Source organism: Ostrinia nubilalis, chromosome 18 (genome assembly GCF_963855985.1).
Source record: "Ostrinia nubilalis chromosome 18, ilOstNubi1.1, whole genome shotgun sequence".
Classification (NCBI taxonomy): Eukaryota; Metazoa; Arthropoda; class Insecta; order Lepidoptera; family Crambidae; genus Ostrinia; species Ostrinia nubilalis.
Window position 1 is genome coordinate 9,667,090 of NC_087105.1, and position 19,824 is coordinate 9,686,913.

Here is a 19,824-nt window from a genome sequence, read left to right on the forward strand (position 1 = left end):
TATCTCAGTTTTTTTTTGATGTTATGATACCGTTTTCACTGAGATAACCAGTATATTTTTCAGGAAGATTGTGTTAAATGTTGAGTCTAGTCAAGTAGCTAGTTATATTATTACGTAAGTAGTTCCTAAACGTATTTATTTTTACACAACAGAAAAATCAATACAATGATGTCAGAGCTGGTCTACATTATGGTCCTAAATGTTAGGTCGATTAACATAAACTTTATAGCCTCAAAAGGCCTATTAATGACAAGAGCTTTTAAATTAAACCTACAGCCACCAAATCACCTGAACAAAAAACTCAATCGATATACATTCTCGAATGTGTACTTAAGTCGGTTTTTAGAAAAACGGTTATACGTTTATAGATAAGAAGAAAGTAGCAGAATCCTGAATCCCCTGGCTCGTAACGACCCTACATAGATCTCTCAAACAAGTTCCCGAACATGTTCTGGCTTTTATACTTCGAATGTATTGTAACTTTTTGCGCACGTCGTCAGCTCTAATATTCCCAGCTGACGGCAGCTGGTCATTTATTGTTATATTCTCTGTGGGCCATCCTTTGGCCAACTTGATTATATTTCTGACACAGTTCTGACTTAAGTTGTATGTGGTACTTACTATTGGTTATTACGATAATTTATTCGTACAGCAAATGTAGTTGGGTTATTGCCAACCCTATAGGAAGCTCTGTATTTGATTTAAATGCAAATTAATGGTTAAAATTAATAGTAAAATTAAATTCAAATATATCATGATATTCCAAAATAAACAGTAAAGGCCTATTCATGCTATGATAACACAAAACTCATTATGATTAGCAAATTATATTTATTTTATGTGAATTTCGGAATGGAATCACGTGCCTCATTTAAGACTGAAATCCAACCCAGCGTGGACAGCCCAATGAGCTCAATCGAGTTTTTCAAATAAAATATCTTGGTATAAATAAATATTATTGTTATAAATATATTAGGGATTTTTCACACATCATGATGTGTGATACTAAAACTTGTTGACAATCGGGAAGCGTGTGTATAATAAACGTAGTTACGATATTTGGCTGATTGTCAACCCTATTTTTAGATTGTTTTTAATTCTTTTGAAGTATCAGAAGTATTTTTAAACAGTTATAATAATGTAACATAAAATTTTTATTTATAGTATTTTTATTTAATGAAATTATGAAATAAGTAATTTATTTTATTTTATTTCTTTAACAATGTTTCAACAGCATATTAAATTAGCATTATAGTGAGTCCGGAAGCGAAAATATTATCACATTAATGGATATAACCTAACAGATACAGGGTGTTAATTGCACATACTAAGTGGAAAGTTTATCTTATCGCTGTTGACTGGCTGATTACGAAACAGTGCGCCGGCGCAGCCACGGGGTTATCGGAGACAAGATGGTTGCTATGTCCCTGTAAAGTGGAGTTGGTATTAATTAACAAGAACAAATAATTTACTGCCTTGACTCTGGCTAGTAGAGTTGGTTTTAATGTACAAGAATATACAACTTTGGGTCTTCAGACATCTGAAAAAGTCCAGAATTTTAAAGTCATAGGTGAGCAAAGAATTGAATTTGAAATGGATTCGAAGTAGGTCTCTATCTTTCTGGCTAGGTTATGTACTAAGTCTGATTTGACAACCAAAATGATCAGTGTAGGTCTTGTTGATGGAGAATGTGAAATGTCTGATTTGACTGACAGCCAAAATGTAGCAGATAAACATTGCATGTTTTTGACAGCTATGACAAGCCTGCAAATCTGAAGTAAGTGGGTATTAGTAGAATTATAAGTTGCACTAATCCAACACTGTTAACTAATAAGCATTCAGATTATTAGTACTCGTACTGCAATTTTCTTATTATTTCAATCAATGTAATCACAGTGGTATCCTTCCGTTTGGCCAAATTACTTTTCGCCAAATTTCACTTCGCAAACAACTTATCGCCAAAGTTTCATTTCCCAAATGAACTTTTAGCAACTGTACTTTTCGCAACTAATTCATTTGGTCAAATTATCATTTGGCCAAATTTTACTTGGCAAATGTTTATATAGCAAATGTTTTATGTTGCCAAATATTATATCCCAAATAATTTGTTTGGTCAAATTGACACTTCACATACTTACCCACCGTTACCCACAAATCAAAGTATAAGGCACATGATCATGGTTTTCACAAGAATTTTATGTAAAACATTGCAGGAAATAGTATGGTTGCAAAAAGTAGGTTAGGTTAGGTTAGAACAGTGACCCTTAATGCGCGAAGGCGAGCGAAGCGTGCCGCGGCAGCGGCCGCCGAGCGCTAGAATCACCCCTATTGTTAATGAATCGTTTGGAAATTTCGATAAAAAGAATGAAATAAGGAAATTAATGTAGAAAAAATTTTATATTAACTACCCACTAAACAAAAATAATAACCACAAGCTAATTTGTATCCATTCTATGCACCAATCAAATTATTTTGTAAATAGTTTATCGTGAATAATTTTTGCCTAATGAAACATTTGGCAAACCATACTTTGCCAAACAATAATTTGCTAAACAATAATATGCCAAAAACAACATTTGCGAATTAAAAGTTTGCAATAAGTTGCTTTGCCAAATAAGAATTTGCCAAATGAAAATTTGCGAAACGTTGTTTGCGATGTGATAATTTGGGAAACGTTTTTTGGCCAAACATTAGTAATCCAATCACAGTGCTCAAACGTAGGTGTATACCCGTCCGTATGTACAGCAGTGTTGAGTAATATCATAATACTTTTAGAACCTAATGTTGTTAATGACTATGTTTTTTTTTTCTAAATGTAATAATGCGTTAATTAATTATATTTACTTAACTTTTACTTAATTGACCTTGTTTTTCGTGACTCCAGTGGATTAACAAAGTTTATACAAACATCAAGCTTAATTCTTGTAGAGACGGAATTAGTTAGAAACTTAAGTTAACTGTTAATTTATAGCCTTTCGTCCGTAATTCAATTACGGAGTTAGCTTGCTCGATCAGGTCAATCTGTGATAATGTTTCTTACGTAAGAAAACGTTGACAAATCAGATTAGGGAATATCAATAGGCGTAACTTACTTTTTTATTATTCATTCTCCTTGGCATGGCACCAACAAACTTGTTGTTTATGCCGCTGAAAGAATCTAATAGGAACAAAAGAGATTCTATTTCGCACACTTATTTTCCGTCTTTTCCTTACACAAAACATAGCAGGACGATATCCATATTTTCCGCACTGTCTGTATTTTTTTGTAACTGTCCTGTCAGGAGTTGATTGCGGTACGCCAGAACATTTCAGAACTGCTGAGCCTGTAACATGAAATCACAGAAATACTTTAGACGACAGCGACAAATATTACTGAAAACCTTACTCAATATCGAATTCTTCTTACAAATGTTCAATAAAGTCAGCATTATTTTCAGCGTTTATTAAAATTATTATGTTGTAGTGCACAATAAGGTCGTGTGTGACATTATTACAGTTTATGGCTATCTATTCTTAATTAATAGGCACCTTAGGTGGACGCTAAGTTGCTATTATTATTAAATAGGGTGTCCATAAAAAGGATTTCATTATGAAATGAGTCTAATAAATCACAGTCATTGTCCACTTTTGAAGGACAACAAAATAGTTTAACGAAATTTCTGTAGCAACAATATCGTTGTTTAAGAATCGATACTCCAAAGCTCGATTAATCACAATGACCAGAGGTGGAATTGTGTAAAGCAATCGTAATCATTTGACAGTTCATAACGTACGATTATTCTGTCAAACGCTTTGTTTAACTGACATTATCGTACGTTATGAACTGTCAAATGATTACGATTGCTTTACACAATTCCACCTCTGATGAGGGAAGTAATAAACTTCGAGTAAGTTTATTCTACTTCTTCGCGGAAGCACAAGCCGTATTACTTTAGTTTCAGATACACATACAGGATTCAGGAGACAGGTTGACAAACACTTAATGGTGAACTCGGATCACTGTCGCGAACTCCATGTCATTAGTCTTTTTCCTCGAAACGAAAGCCAAATGTTTCTTAAACACACTCTTTTTTCGCTCTTCTTCAGCTGTTTCTGTTGTCAGATGAAATAACATTTCTTTTTATATTATTTGTTAATATTTTTGAAAATATTTAAGTTGATCTTTCGTCTTCAAAAATTCCCATCTCATTCAGTTTCATACAATCATGAGTTGGTACTCGATGTTCTAATCCTGTGAACTTTCAAAGCCGTGGTGTTCCTAATATGTAGTCTAGTCTATGAGTTCTAGACCTTAGAGCCAGGGCTACACCTGGACTCATATGCTCCATCGTGACTCGCATGTGGGTCAATGCGACATCTGTGTGAGCGATACAATCTAGCCACGCCTTATCAATAGCAATTAGTGCCCTGCACTATGCTAATGATCTCAGTACCTTATAAACCCTTTCACTTTACAATCACACCCTTTTCTAGGTCATATCTGATAGGTATTGTCATAGTTAATCGATTAGGGATCGAGAGGTTGTTTTGTTTGTTACATTTTCTTTTACGCAGGTTGGCAGATCGATTCACTAGTTGAACTTGACATCTCTAGCTATGATTGCTTTTAAAATTACCTTTTTAAAAGAGCACATTGAGCCTGGTATTATTTGTAAATAAATCTTATTTTTTCCTTTTTACCCGACTGCGCCAAAAGGTGTTAAAGGTAGTTTACTTGAACCTAATAGGTGTAGACTGTAGATAAGTATAATTCGCACTTTGCCGGTTTTCGTTCATAGCTTAGCACAAGCCAAATTGTTGCCTTCCGTATTGAGAACTTGATAAGTTGATTAGGCGCAAATTGGCTTCCGCCAAATCTTTGCTCAAGGAGACAATTTGCTTGAGACTACCCAGAATACGGAGGCTAGGCCACTTCGCCCCAAGTTCTGTATAAGAATTCACGGGATTTTCATAATCATCGCTATTCAAGTTACTTACTAGCAGTTATGTTTCTTTAAAATGTTCTCATATTACCAGTCTAATAATCTCATCTAGAAAAAAAAACCTTTTCGTAATTTTGAGCTAATCTATCACTGTGGCTCTTACTAGCATCTAACTCTTGAGTGAGAAGAATGGATAGCTATCCGTTAATATTAAAACTGTGATAGGAAGTATAGTCTAGCTGGGCACTTCTTTCTGAACAAGGGCCTCTCCGAATTCCCGTCAACTGTCAACGAAGCAGAAATTTATTTTCCTTCCGCAGCTTTGCGTGCACCGTCATCATAAAACTTTACCGGCTCACGTCAGTCAGCAGGTCAAGCCTCCGCAGTCTACGTCACTGACTCCAATCCTCAGCCGTTCTTCACCTTTCGTGTATCGTTGCCGTAAAATCACTGCCCATAAAGCCAAAATAATATGATCCGACACCATTAACCTCGCAACAGGAGTACAGGCTATTATTCCACCGTAACGAGTTTGAGTATAATAACTCGCTTCAAAATAAACGCAAATTGGAATCCTGAAGCTGTCGTAAAATTACTTCTAAACTCCAGACTATTACATCAGTATCGTTTAAGAAGCACTAACTGATTCAAAACCACTTCCATAATGAATGCAGATGGACGCTGTACACTTCGATGAAGTGTATTACTTTTCTATTGTGTTGTAATATTCTATTAGAATGCACATTCATTTGCATACAAAGAGTGTTTATCGGTTCAAAATACTGTATTCGATTCATTTATCATTCACTGTTCGAAGTAAGGTTGCAAAGTTATGAAGAATCTTGTTTTACAGATTACTGAATCTCACCCTGTTCATAGGTTAGCAAATATCCGATAATGTCATTTGCATAATGCCAAATAGTGTTAGTAGCAAATGGAGCAAGCGGGTGGCAAAGTTAGAACGGTTACCGTGAATTATTTTGCAACTGAAATGCACGTGCGCTTCTGCATAGAGTTCAAGTCTGCGGTCGTCGCTCGGTTTATGCAACGGGCGAGTGCATGCCCACCTACCACCCCAGTTCATTCACCCCCTCTTCCTACTACAGTAGTACGCTGTTGCAGTTCGCATTCAGCTTGAATGGGGCGCGTGGGTGCACCCCTTTCACTCGAGAACTATCCCGCACAGAAACTTTCACATACCATTTTGTTTTCAACCGGGAATTTCTCTGCGAAACTTTTACAGCTTTGGCGGTAGGTACTGCCATTGAAATCTAGATTGACATTAAAGGATCCCGTTTCGTATCGCGGACGGCCTGGTCTATTATTTGATTTTATTTAGATGAGAAGATTGCGACGCGAATGAGCGCGGGAGGGTCAATGACGTCAATTGGTCCTATTGTACGCTCCTCGACTCCAGAGGCCTTGACGTCTTATTAAAGAATATTCACTCTCTTTTACAGAGATCTTCGTCAAAATTCATTTGATGCTCCGCGATAGATAAAACAGGTTTCATTTAAACCTTCCGCATCTTAATTGCTTTTGGGAAGTTTTATTGTTTTTCAGACAAGTATTCTTAATTACTTTTTAAAGTTATAATCCGCGTCTTCGCATCACGTTTTTTTACTTTTACCACGATTATTATTATGTTAAACCCTAAATTCTACCTAAAATATTTTGGTCATACTCATAAACTATCCTTTGGGATATTCGTAAAATCTAACGCGTCTTCAACGTGGACCCATTTCTAATTTATGTGCCATTAAATTTAACGGATTTTTCTCTTCCAAGAATATATTTCTTTAATTTTCCTTTTCAGCAGCCTCGATGAAAGCGAGGTAATTTGTCGTTACTGATGCGAACGGCTTGCTGTATAACGTTAACGTCTTATCCCTTACGAGATATTACATGCTTATTACGAACGATCGAATTCCTATTAGTAATTCCATTTCCAATTGATTTATTAATAAGCTCACGACTTTGGACTACTAAACGAGCTTTTGGAAGGTCGACGACATTATTCGGCCGTCAATTTTAATTAGTACAGTTGGTAACTTATAATTTCACTTCAGGAAAATCAATTTCAACATTCTGACGTCTTGAAATTCTTGTACATGCTTGTGTACAAGAACTCTTCAAACAAGTTGTTGAAACTTCAACTATGAATAAATTTTGTATGTTAGTTGAGACAGTTACTCAAAATATTATTGTGGAATGAGTTTTCAAATGAAAGACAGTTTGTAAATTGTTTACTGGATCAAAGCACTCATGGGTTTGATGTAGTTGTGGCCATGATCATCAAGTCTTGATGTGAGTTTTAACTTTAAAAGATCCTCTAGGAAATGTCTACTTCATTTCATACTTATTGAAATCTTTAAAATCTAATTGTATTGTCTTCTTTTTCCAAAAATGTCAAATTATGCTGCAAAATGTGACATAATACTCGTACGAGTGAGTATGTTATAAAAACCTGTCCCATTTACATGATATTCATTTGATGGAACAATTCCCAAGGCTGTCTCGTCATTTTCCTTCCAAAAATAATTTTCCTCTACCTTAAACATACTTATTTGCCGTTTTTAATCATCGTCTTCAGTTTTATATTTGCGAAACAACTCGCAAGCACAATAATGATGTAACAAGAACCTGTTGGCGGCTCTTTTTGCCTTTTTTGCTGAAGTTCACCGGGACATTTAACGGTATCGGTGTGTAATCAAGACCCTTCGTTATATTTTTGTGAATGGAGTCTAAAATTGTCGTTTGAAATTGATGGTATCTCAGTTTGAAAATAAATTCAAAACGATCTCAGATTCGACTCGATGAAATTGTGAAATATTTTGAATTTCACGCTAAGTGAATTAGGTTAATAATTCCTAGTTGTATTACACATTTAACGACAGTCCTTGCTATATTTGATCTGACGTTAGATGGATTCCCCGAAACGGATTTCGATGACGTGACCACACTGATGTAAGGTGCGTCAGAAGCGCGCAACACCGCTGCAGTCACGTAGCACGTAGCCAGCAATGAGGAGGGTGGGGTGTGTGTGGGTCAACGACCGCAAACCAACTGTTCTCCTTTAAACCCTAATTGCACAATGAACTGCAGTTCGCGAACCGCATCTTGCGGCTGAGATGCCGATTGACCAATCTACAGCAACAGATTTGAAGTCACGTGGTTGAACTGGCTTGCATCTGTGTCATCCAGTATTTGCTGGAATGGAACTATTCAGTTATCAAATATTAGATCGTACCTATTTGTCTCGGATTTTAGCAAATCTAAATATTAACCTTCCTCACCGCAAAATACTGTGTCAAACGTTTTACCTTGTGTTTTGGTCATTTAACATGACTCATAGATAATAAGACTGTTCTTTCACTAACGTATCATGCATTGCTGTAGTCTGCACTAAATTATTTACTACGTTTATTGCCTTTAAGCGTTCATTGTAGAAATTGCTAAACTTGTTTCGTTTCATTGCACAAGACAAAATTGTGTGCCAGTACAACAGAAACGAAAGTTGAAAAGTAATCCAACGGGTCTCGCGACAACATTCAAGCTATCACGTACACCATAAGAAGTTGATTGAGATTCTGTTCTCAAACGAGCTGCGTGAGTAGCATCAGGTATACTTTAATTTCATAGTTAATACTCAAAGTTACTGTTTCAACTGTTATTCCAAGTTTATGAGGAAAATAATGCACGTTATTGTTTGTCAACCACTTTACATACTGTGATATTTGCATATCCTCGTTGTTGTTTCCTTTCCTTAAATATAATTTTCTCACCTGGATATTGTTCGTTTCGTCTAAATTTCATCAGATTTGTAATTTCGCAACGTCGCGCAATAGACCCCCGCGCATGCCCCATCATCTATATCCCCGTAGGGCTCCGTAGTCCGTGTGCGAAATTTCTGAGAGTATCATCCAATGGAGTACTTATACAAAATTTATCGTAGGTGAGGATCTGGTATAATATATCGGGTCTTGTTGAATATTTAATACAAGAAAATCTCCTTGGAAAGGATTTTGCTTTATGTGAGTATTCTGATAAAATTCTTATTTCAATATCTTGTTCAGTTATTGCCTTTTATGTGACAAATACCTCGGCTACTATATCTGGAACTGTGTTAATAATATTGTTATACTAGCTGTGCCCGCGACTTCGTATGCGTGAAAATAGTTTGAATTATAATTCCCATATTTGCAAAATTTATTATGAAGCCTTCTTCGATATCCATCACAAAAATATTTTTTCAAATCGGACCAATACTTCCTGAGATTATCGCGTTGAAACAATCAAACAAACTCTTCAGCTTGATAATATTAGTTTTGTATAGATTTATGCCATTCTTTGAGAAAACCGAGTGAAGTAATATCTACAGCTGGAATCTGTGAAGCAGAAACACAGCAGGGTCCATTAGAGCGGGTGTCGGGTTTCGCGGCTAAATTGTGGAACAACGCGGCTTCATCGCCAAACGTATCATATGACCGATCTACCAATCCGACGGATTGTGTAGCCCTCGTTACTGCGGCCAGCACGTTGATGGTTGCAGATATTACACTGATATTGTGGAAACAATATTTGTTATTTCTCGTTTTATCATTATGACCAACTCTAAGACTGGAGTCCTCATCCAATATATCGACCACTTTACTAAAGTGGACAATTTCTTAAAGTATCTTTAGAATGACGCCGAATTAATTGCTTATTAGGATTAAGACAATGTAAATATTTTCACCGTATTACGAATTGTTTTGTCTGGTGTTCTAAAATAGTTATCAAAGTTGAATGTTGTTGTTTGTTTCGAACTTTTAACTGTTGTGTTATTTGCATTGGTATAATTTATAATTGCATGCAATAGCAATGATTTTCCTCGTTAGGTCTTTCCACTCAAGGTACAGCAATATGATACAGTCCTTTGTTTTTAAAAACAATTTAATGGTTAAAAACGTTTCCAGGCTTCTCCCATCAATTATATCGAAATTCCTTTATCGTCGTGTTGTTTTTGAGCGTTGGCAAATGTCCATTAGCACGTGGTTCAGATCAGCTCGGTTAAATTCTAGAACATTAACGCGTCTCCGCTAGTCCACTGGATAACAGTTATCCAGTTACTGTTCAGATTCATCTCCCGAACAATTGCGACTCGTTATACATAGTTACATCAGCCAATTCCAGTACCCAATTGAACACTATGAAAATGAGTCCATTCTAAAAACGATTTCATTGATTGATTGATATGAATTTGTATGCGGAGACAATTTTAGAAGGTAATTCATTCGATATTATGTTGCGATTTAAACGAGACATAAAACGATGATTTATCGTTTTATAATTATTCTTACATCTTTTATTGATGTGTTTATTGATTAAACTGGGTCCATATTCGGTTGCATGGCTGCCCGACTTGCATCTATTCTGACAATGGGACGGCATAATTTAGTTTTTGCAAATCTATAGGCCGAAAGAGTATAAAAGTGGAAGGAGGATCGTTCGCAACATCACAAATACATAATTATTTACTCTTCAATGTTGGTTGCTCTTATAGACAATATTTATGACTTTAAATGTTATAAATAATTAAATTATGTTTATAGTATTTTATTAAAAACAAACTTTATGTATATAAAAATTATGTTCTTTACATTTATGATTATTTAAATTATGGTATTGAAAATTAGAGAAAGTTATTATTATGCCTAAGAAACCATTATGCATTTAGAAAACTATGCATATCAAAGTTTATGCGTAAAAACTTTATGCAAATACTGTTATACCAAACTAAATTATGATGAAAAATGTTATGCGTCTAAGAGGGCACCCGATTAAACTTGAATTGACTTACATTATAATATTATCACGCTTGCTAAGTGTGTATGTTTTGAAATATTGTATGAATGAAATATGTATATTTTCCTCTCATAGAAAATTGATTGAGAAAGCTGCTGTGAAGTATTTTTGTAACAAGGAAAATAGGCATCACTTACTTCAGAAAATCCATGAAGCTATGGAAATAATTCAAAAGTTATTAACCACAATAATGAAAATGAAACACGTCCGTTTCAGCGACTGAATGCTATGTTTATACTCAGTTCATTAACCTCTTCAGGAGCGAACTACCAAAATAACTTCGTTCATCCTTGTCTACTCCGTTCGAATTAGGTTTCAGTTTCATCTAGACTGCGTATATTCGCTGTCAAAACATTCCTACGCTTCCGGGTTACGCTCCCATCCCAGTAGGTAGGTTTCCAATTCCATTTAGTACGCTTTCACCGTACGCGCTCTCGTATCAATACACGATCGTAAAGTTAATTGCTGTCAACAATAACTAACTGGTCGATATCATTCAATTGCCGGTGGCACCACACTAACCTGATCGTGATCGGGCCACGTTACATCGCCGGTACGCCGTGAACTCGGCTATCTCGTCGCGTGCTCGCCGAATGAACGGTGCGGCGATCCTCGAAAATTTATCACCAGGTTATGTCGCTAGGCATAATGCCTATGTGGGGCGCGTCACCGCCACCGCTGTAGCGCCGCGGCCGCCGCTCGGCGCGCGTATCATTTGCCCCGCGAACGCCGCACCCAGCGTACGTTCTACCAAGAGTTTACTACGCTCACGAACTCGCGAAACCGATCAGCTGTTCGCAGTTTCACACACCGGCAAACGTAAAATTGTTCCCACATTTTTCGACACCAGTCCGCACCATGGTAAGGACCAGTGATACAGTGACAGTGTACAGTGATGTGCCATTTACAAGTGCCCATAAACGCTACCGTCTCAAATTCGCGGTCATATTTAACAATCACACCGTTATTATATGCCATAGTGTTAGCATAGGTAAACAGTGTAATTTGTAAGTCGTAAGCAAAGTTTTAAATTACAATATTTTGAAATGAAAATGAGATCGATTCGTCTACCTTCCATTAGATTCGCCAATAAGTGCCGCTGTTCCATTTATCTTCAGTTTACGATTTTCAGTCACGGCTTTGAGAAAAATGGCAAGCGTCGCGCGTGATGAATTGTTGAATGGTATTTGATTCTGCTATAGTTTAAATTTTGTAAATGTTTTGCAATGCGTACGAATGTTCTGCAGTTGCATTCGCTAAGTGTTGGTGCGTTAGCGGCTGACGCGTGATCGTGTCTTGTTTGTGAGATCAGCTAAAATTAGCGGACCCGTCCCCCGCGGTACTCGCCGCCGGTTACATAACCGCGCCACGGCGGCCTTGACTCCCGCGCCGCTTCTCGCCATTGGCAGATCGATGCGTTTATTCTTCCATTATAGTCTATTGAATGCAACTCATAAATCTCATTACTAGTTTTTACTTCAATATCGTGTCTAGTAACTGATTGGAGTTTATCAAGAGCTCAATCAGTAATCTCAATATTAAACCACCCTCCAGCCGGTTCGTCGTAAGGATTCTAATTAAGATTCTCCTTAAATCCTTCCTAGACAGTCGAGGCGTGTCTTGCTTTCAGTGAAGAGATTTGCTTAATTATTTTCAGTTGAGAAAGCTTTGTAATAGTAAAAGTTAAGACAGGATAAACATAAATCAAATGGACAATCTGTTGAACCACCCAGGAACGTTTACATATCCATGGGGCGTATCACGAGGTATTGTGTGCCGTAGTGACTTGCACGTATCAATGCTAACACTGTTAGTGCCTCGCGTAGGTTTATTTTGTTTACCATGTGCATCCACCGCATAAATATTCCGAGCATGTGACGATGCATTAGCCGTGGAACATTTTAAGGTGTTTTTTGTTTAGCACTAATGTTTTTATCACCTAAATAACCTCCAATTATGGTCGGTTGTGATTCATGTGATTCTTCGTGTTGTTGACTTCCTTCCTAATAAGGTTGTGTTATAATTAGAATGTTTTTTATGAAAACAAAATTAGATTCTCCGTGAATTTTACCTACATTGCTTGCAGTTGACGTTTTATTTTAAACAACAACGTATTACCTACTTAATCTTATCGTTTTGAACGTTTCCACATACTATCAGTGTATCAGACGGCAAAATACACACGTCTGTCTCGGTTGTTTTCGTACATGTAGATATCTAGTTTTTACAAGTTAATTATAATACTATTGAACGAGGTCTTATCGTCGTCAAACTTGATTTGGTTTTGTTGCTATCGAAACTTGTAATGTAGTGGTTTAATCTAAAATATTTATGTTAGTTTTTATACCTAATCACATTTTTTTTTTTTTAAATATTTTGCATCCTGATCTGAGGAACAAAACTATTCAACAGTGCAAATTGACATACTGACACACAGGTAGTAAACAACTTAACAATTATAATAAAGCAGAGAAGTCCTACAGCAGTTTATTACGATTATAAATAGCAAACTAATGATGAAGAACAATCCGCACTAATTGTATTTGCTAATAATGCAAACGTGTGATATGACGTCACGAGTCGTCCTCGACCGTGACAGTCAAAGCTGTAATTGTTAAATGCGTTGCCCGACAAGCTGTGTCAGGGCCATGGCCACTGCCTACTGCTCTAGTTAAGCGCCGGGATGCAGCCGAAAACGTTGATGATAAATGATGTGAAAAGGTTAATCCAGAATACGTCACGCCGTCTGGCGTAATACTTGTTGTAGACAAGGTCTTACAAGAAACGAGTAAGAAGCTGAAATGCTTTAAATGCAATGTTTCTTTAATTTGCGTATCGCTATGTGTCATGGCCAAGGTCGCGGACCTAACTTCAACTGTTTAAACTCAACTACGTAATGTAACTACAAAATCTGATGATAAGTTAGTCTCGTATAAATACAACGGAATTTCAGATATATTTAGAAGACCAATATTATAAGTGTCAACACATTCATATTCGTCGTAGAATATTTATTTTGGAAAACCATGAATATATCTGATCATTTTTATTTCCGTTGAATCCACAAAATAACCCAATTTCTGTCACTAAATATTTCATTTCGTTTGATTTCCTTGCGAGGATATTGAGCCAAATTTAAATTTCCCCTCAGGACCGATAGGCACCACCGAATCCAGTTGGTATTTCACGAAATCTTGTTACGAACATACCTTATGAATCACGTAGTATAGTATCGCCTGACCGTGACACCTAGTTAGTGTTAATCCTAAGTTTGTCCAATTAGTTATACTTTAATTGGTGAAAATGCTACTCATGTAGTTGTGTTGCCGGTATCACGGCCAAGGCCGCCGGCTGCGAGGTGTTCTAGTTTTACGCAACTTTTTGCGATAAGTCTGTAACACAACTGACATAATTTACTGATTTTTTTTCTTTAAAGCAGTCGGCGAAGGCTCGACACGGATTCGCCTTAAATGCTCACTGCAGATGTTACTAAGTTTGATCTAGGTACCCTCTGAGTATCTTCTCGTATAATATTGTCGTAAGATAAGATCATTCGGAAATAAATATCTTGCGAAACAAGAGCGCTCATGGTTGAAAGATATCCTAATACAACGTTTTTCTTGTCTGACCTACATCAGCAAGATTTGTTGCCATTTGCTCCATTTTATTTAGGGAAATGCAAATCTTTAGTAAAGCCAAAATCTTGATACATAAATCCTGTTTCTGATATTGATTTATTGTGCATTTTTTATCTGACATTTTTTTAAGTTTCTTAGTCGATTCATCAACCTGATACAGTATTAACCGTTGGAATCTGACAGTCATACCGGTATTATATCAGTTCGATCTTGTTTAGTTTCTCGAGACGCATTCGAGTAAAAAAGTGCGTATGGTTGAGATAGGCCGACCGAATCGCAATCTCGCGAAATAATCGATACGATTCCCGCGTGCTCCTACTGCGCGCGCACGCGTCTCTACAACTTAGTCAATGGTCGGCGCGGAGAAAACATGGAGGCTCAGGGGGAGATTGCAAGGTCGTCAGCAAGGCCGCCCTTTCCACCATCGATGCGTCTCCCTCTACCCCCAACTTCGGCATAAAGCCCTCTCGCTCCAACAAATTCACTTTCGAAATTACGCGTAGATGCAGCGACCAAATAAAACACACCCTCCCGGATTATGTCTCGCCTGCGATGAATCGTCGCTTTTCAGCGTTTGAATGTTACGTCACAGCGTAAAGCCAACACCAGACAATTTAATACGATTTTGTCGAATCATCCAAATAGTTACACTTAAGCAATTATTTGTTTCGAATGAATACCTCTGATAATTAATTTTGACTTCGTGTTCGGCTTATTTTGGGTCTACAATAAGTGTGATAGTTGGAACTTGGAACAGTTTTCAGTGATAAGGTCGTTGACGTAATTGACATTTTGAAACGAAATCTAACTAATTGTGAATTGACCTCTTAACATTCGATATGGTATGCAAATGATGTACTTTTCCATGTAGCTATTTTTACCACTGATTACGGGGTTAATGAAAACTTGAACCCATGTTTCTCGTCAACAACATTTTCATTATCTCTCCGTACTCTGTTATCAATTAATATCTCTATTGCTTTAAGACCATTGACGCAAATGTTCCCTTGGGCAATCTGCGGGTCATCTGATTCGATATCCATTAATTAATCCCTGTTTAGAATATATTGTAGTACCGCTTAGTAGATAATTGTTTTTATCATCTCGCTATCTGGATCACTTGAGTTTCGTCAAATGAGTGTCAGCCGTAGTAGAGTACACACGTTTTGTCATCCTCCGCAATATACTACAGCCGCGCTAGTGGCGCTATATTGTGATCGTAAACAATTGCAGCTATTATCAACGGCTTTGCATTTACTTCACGTGACGGTATGTTCATTATGCTTCTTGATTTATAATCATGATTTGCATACTATGTTGCGCAGTTTAAAAATCTGATTAATTTGAAGTATTTTTCATCACTTCATAAATAAGTATCTTCTTGAATAACCAATTTCGTTGAAGTAGTAAAATATGTCGATGAATTTCAATTATCATTTTTAGTACTGCTATGTACAATTATTATTAACAGTAGCTAATCTTATCGCAAAATATTTATGTTTGAAACATATTTTTAATATTTCTAATTCTATAACTTTTTTGTAATCATGTTCTGTTTGTTTACATTATGATATTAGTTAGATAATTATGAAATATTTGAGAGTCCGTTAGTCCATTGTTAAAATAAATTATAGTTGTATCCACCCAAAGGGATTAAGGTTTCATCAGATTCATAATCAGAGGTCAGACGTCGCAATTTTCGTAAAATAATAAATATTTATTTTAGACCCATTTGGGACTGGGTTTTATTCAAATTATTCTAAAGTATTAATATTAATTGTGAACGTTCATCGAGATTGGTAGATTAGTATATCATCATCTTGTTTAAAATTGCTGATCCATTCCTAATTGAGATTTGCTTGTTTTGTAAAACATTTTATTTTTAATGACGCTGAGTAATGTAAAAACCATACAAATTTGTCATAGTGTTCAACTCACCAACTCGTCTACATGCCAACCTTGAGTATTGTTGACTGATTACCCGACGTCGTTGTATACTTTACAGCTAGCATTGGATGGTGATACGTTCGTCTTGCTTGTGTCTACCTCTAGCTTATTTGTTTTCTTATTTTCACACTTTTCGCCACTCCATTCGTGTGCAAAATCAATCAACATAATGATTTTCAATTCTCTGACGACTAATGACCGTGGGGATTTACATTTGTTTATAACTGGGCACTTGTAACTGGCATTATGTATGTTAGTAAAAGGCAGACGAATGACCGTTGCCGTTCTGGCAGCGATGTGGTACCATTAAAAAGTTTCTGTTACAGCGGTATCGAGTGCAAAGATGAGGTGTTCGCTGCGCACCAATTGCAGCACGTGGACCTGAAACCAGTTGTGGTCGAGAGCCCACCAGAGGTCACGCCTGTCGCGCCCCTAGCGGCCATTGAAATTACCGAGGAGCCCGTCGCCCCACAACCAGAGGAAGAACGCCCCATACCTGTCACAGAACTCATATTCGCACCACGCAAGCAAGAAATGAATAAAGGATTTCTCATGTTCTCGCCAAATCAGGGTCTTACAAGTGAGTTGCGTTCGCGCTCCGCTTGCACAACCAGCTTGCTTGTACATCCTAAGCACCCTAGAACTGATAACAATAACAATATAACTCTTTCAGTGCTTAAAGACGAGCCGGAAGATCTGACTCATTTGGCACCCACCGCCGGTGACACGTGCATTCCCCTGGAGAATAGTCCATTCGATATGTTCGATGAATTCATGTTGAATGATAATTACTGCAGTTTACTGGGTGACGATTTGACTAATGGATCGCCAGTTGACTCTTTGACTCCAGAGTCGTTATTGTTAGCGTCCTCGCCGGAGGCTCATGTGGGTATCTCAATTATCTATTATTAAACATTTTGATTGTCTTGTTCCATTTGATGTTTGTACTCACGACAAAATTCAATTTCAGGAAACAGAATCATCATGTGAACCGTCTTTGTTAACGGAATTGTCACTGGACACATTCGACAGCGCGAGGTCAGAAAATGACGTTGAAGAAGGAAACTCCCCATTTATACCTATGAATGATGAGAGGCCCGTACTGGAGCCGGCAGTTATGTGGGGGGCGCTGCCAGATAGCGTGAGCCAAGCTCGGCCTCAGCGCTCAGAAGTACAGTCCGCGTCGCCGGCGCCTGCGCTTCAGCGCTTGCTAGCAGCCCCCACCACGGGCCCTCCCCCACAGGATCTCATTACTAATATTTACTCAGATCAAGGTACAACCATGACCAATAATATGCCATTTAATTTCCTTCAATCGATCATATTACTATACCCAGTTACAATTTTCAGGTCTAATACCTTGTAGTATGCCGTCATGGGACACAGGACTCAAAAGGGTGTTGAAACAAGAGGAGGAGCCGAGTGCAAAGCGCGCCAAGCGTAGCCCGTCGCCGCCGTCGCCCAGGCCCACGCCGACCAGCACGCAGTCCTCCAGCGTCCTCATGAACCTCCTGGTGAGCGGCTGCGACGTCGACGCCGGTTACATCTGCATGGTGCAGTGCAGGCCCAGGCAAAAAGCGAAAGCCTGAGGGCGCGCCCCCGCAACAACTAAATAAACTGTGATAATGCACGTCCAGTGTTCAACCGCTTTTAGTTATCCCGTGCTTCAGACTTTCTGGACGATTTTAATTATGGTAACAGTGCCGTCAAAACTTGTGATATTAAACGGGCTCGTAAGCCGGCTTGGAATCCCTAAAGACAATAAAATGGAACACGTATAAAGGGAATAAAATACCGCGAAAGCAATAACCGTATGACGGCCAGTCGGGAGGACTTGGAGGCTGGATAGCATTCTGAATCCAGTCTTGAAATCTCGTGCTTTTACCCAAGGGCGTAGTTTTAGTTAATTTATAGTACATTCGTGACAATGGTGTAAAATGGATTACATACTTTAGACTTTCATTCTAGTGCTAAAGTAAACGTGAGCATATCGTGTTGATTATGTGATCATTCGTTCCTAGGTTAGTTACCAGTGCCCTCGTGGTATACCTCGCCGCGCACTCAGTCTTATGTTCGATGCTCGAACCGAGTCAATAAGTTCGTACACTTTTTGTTGTGTACTTTACTCTCATAGTTTGCTATTTATTCGTTAGTTTTATGCCTGGGTTCTTATTCAACGAATTGTTACGCAACCTTCATTCGCTGTTTACCCCTTCCAACTAGGGTAGAATAGTATACCTTCGGAGTCTGTCTGACCCTGGCAATACGGTATCCTATTTTAACCGACCGATACAAAAAGGGATAGACATTCAAATATAGGTTAGGGTAATTCAATTCGTTGATACAGAAACGGGGCATACCTAAGTCACGCTTAGTTTAGTTTGTTATTTTTTATATCGAGGTATTTAGATTACTATGATAGTCAATCGATATAGTATATTATAGTATTTGTGACGGTCGTTATGTACATATATTCAGAGTTTAACTAGAATGTGTAGTATTCGAGTTAGGTCGAACACGGATTTGTTTGTTGGTCGATGCGTAAACGTTCCCACTGCCAAACGATGTAAAGTACAACTAGAGAAAACATATTGTATGTGGTTTTGTTCGTAAACATTTTGATACATTTAAATATATAGAACAACAGCGAACAATTTATATTTCTACCAATCTATTTTTTATTACTGTTACATGTCATTCAAGAACACGATATAAAAATCTAGTTAAGATGCATTTGGTAGGCATAATGCTTTGCTACGATCAGCATTACCGCTCGGCTACGAACTTATTTATCGATTAAATCGATAATTGCTCGATTATTTGTTAATCGATTCATTTGGCAATACAAACTGAAAGTCGTGACCGAGCTCTATTGTGAATTAAAATTTTAAAAGACGTTCTAAACTTATTATGGACTTATCGTCGTTTGATATTTATTATAAAGTTTATATTGTAATTGAATGATGTGTAAAGAGATATTTTCTTGAAGAAAATAAATATTGATATTGACGGAAGTAACTAAATTAAATAAAAATATAGTGCTGGTAAAAAGGAGCATGTTGATTTCTTTACCTATTCCCTATCCCAACGTCCTGTCGGCTTTGATCTTGACCTAGAAATACAATTAAATGATATTTACATGCATAAGAGACTTGTGCACTTATCTTAATTAGAAGATGTAAATAGAAGCTAATATTCGTCATCAGCTACAGGCTGTAGTTTAGTTTGAGCGTACCCCGATTATACTGCAGTTAAAAAACTCATAAAACTCATTTATTTTTGCAAATATGCTTTTAAAAAGCACTTTTACACGTCCCAGTATTAACCCTACCACTGCTTCGGGACAATAAATGGGCCAGTGCTGAGAAGCAGCGCAAGAAACTCAGTCACTATTGTCAGTAGGCTTGCCAGACCGCCGGGAAATCCGGGATTGTCCCGGAATCTTGCCTCTTGTCCCGTGTCCAGGAATT

The 19,824-nt window shown here is 37.5% G+C and overlaps 1 protein-coding gene across 2 annotated transcripts in view; it reads left to right on the plus strand.

Moving 5' to 3' along the window:
- The window catches only part of LOC135080706 (hypoxia-inducible factor 1-alpha-like), a 133,584-nt gene that overhangs the window by 97,601 nt on the left and 16,159 nt on the right, over window positions 1-19,824 (plus strand). For both annotated transcript variants that reach the window (XM_063975421.1, XM_063975420.1), the window contains exons 8-11: window positions 16,681-16,934; window positions 17,028-17,239; window positions 17,325-17,628; window positions 17,705-17,868. In XM_063975421.1, coding sequence (XP_063831491.1) covers window positions 16,681-16,934; window positions 17,028-17,239; window positions 17,325-17,628; window positions 17,705-17,868 — 934 coding nt within the window. The remainder of the gene's footprint in view (window positions 1-16,680; window positions 16,935-17,027; window positions 17,240-17,324; window positions 17,629-17,704; window positions 17,869-19,824) is intronic.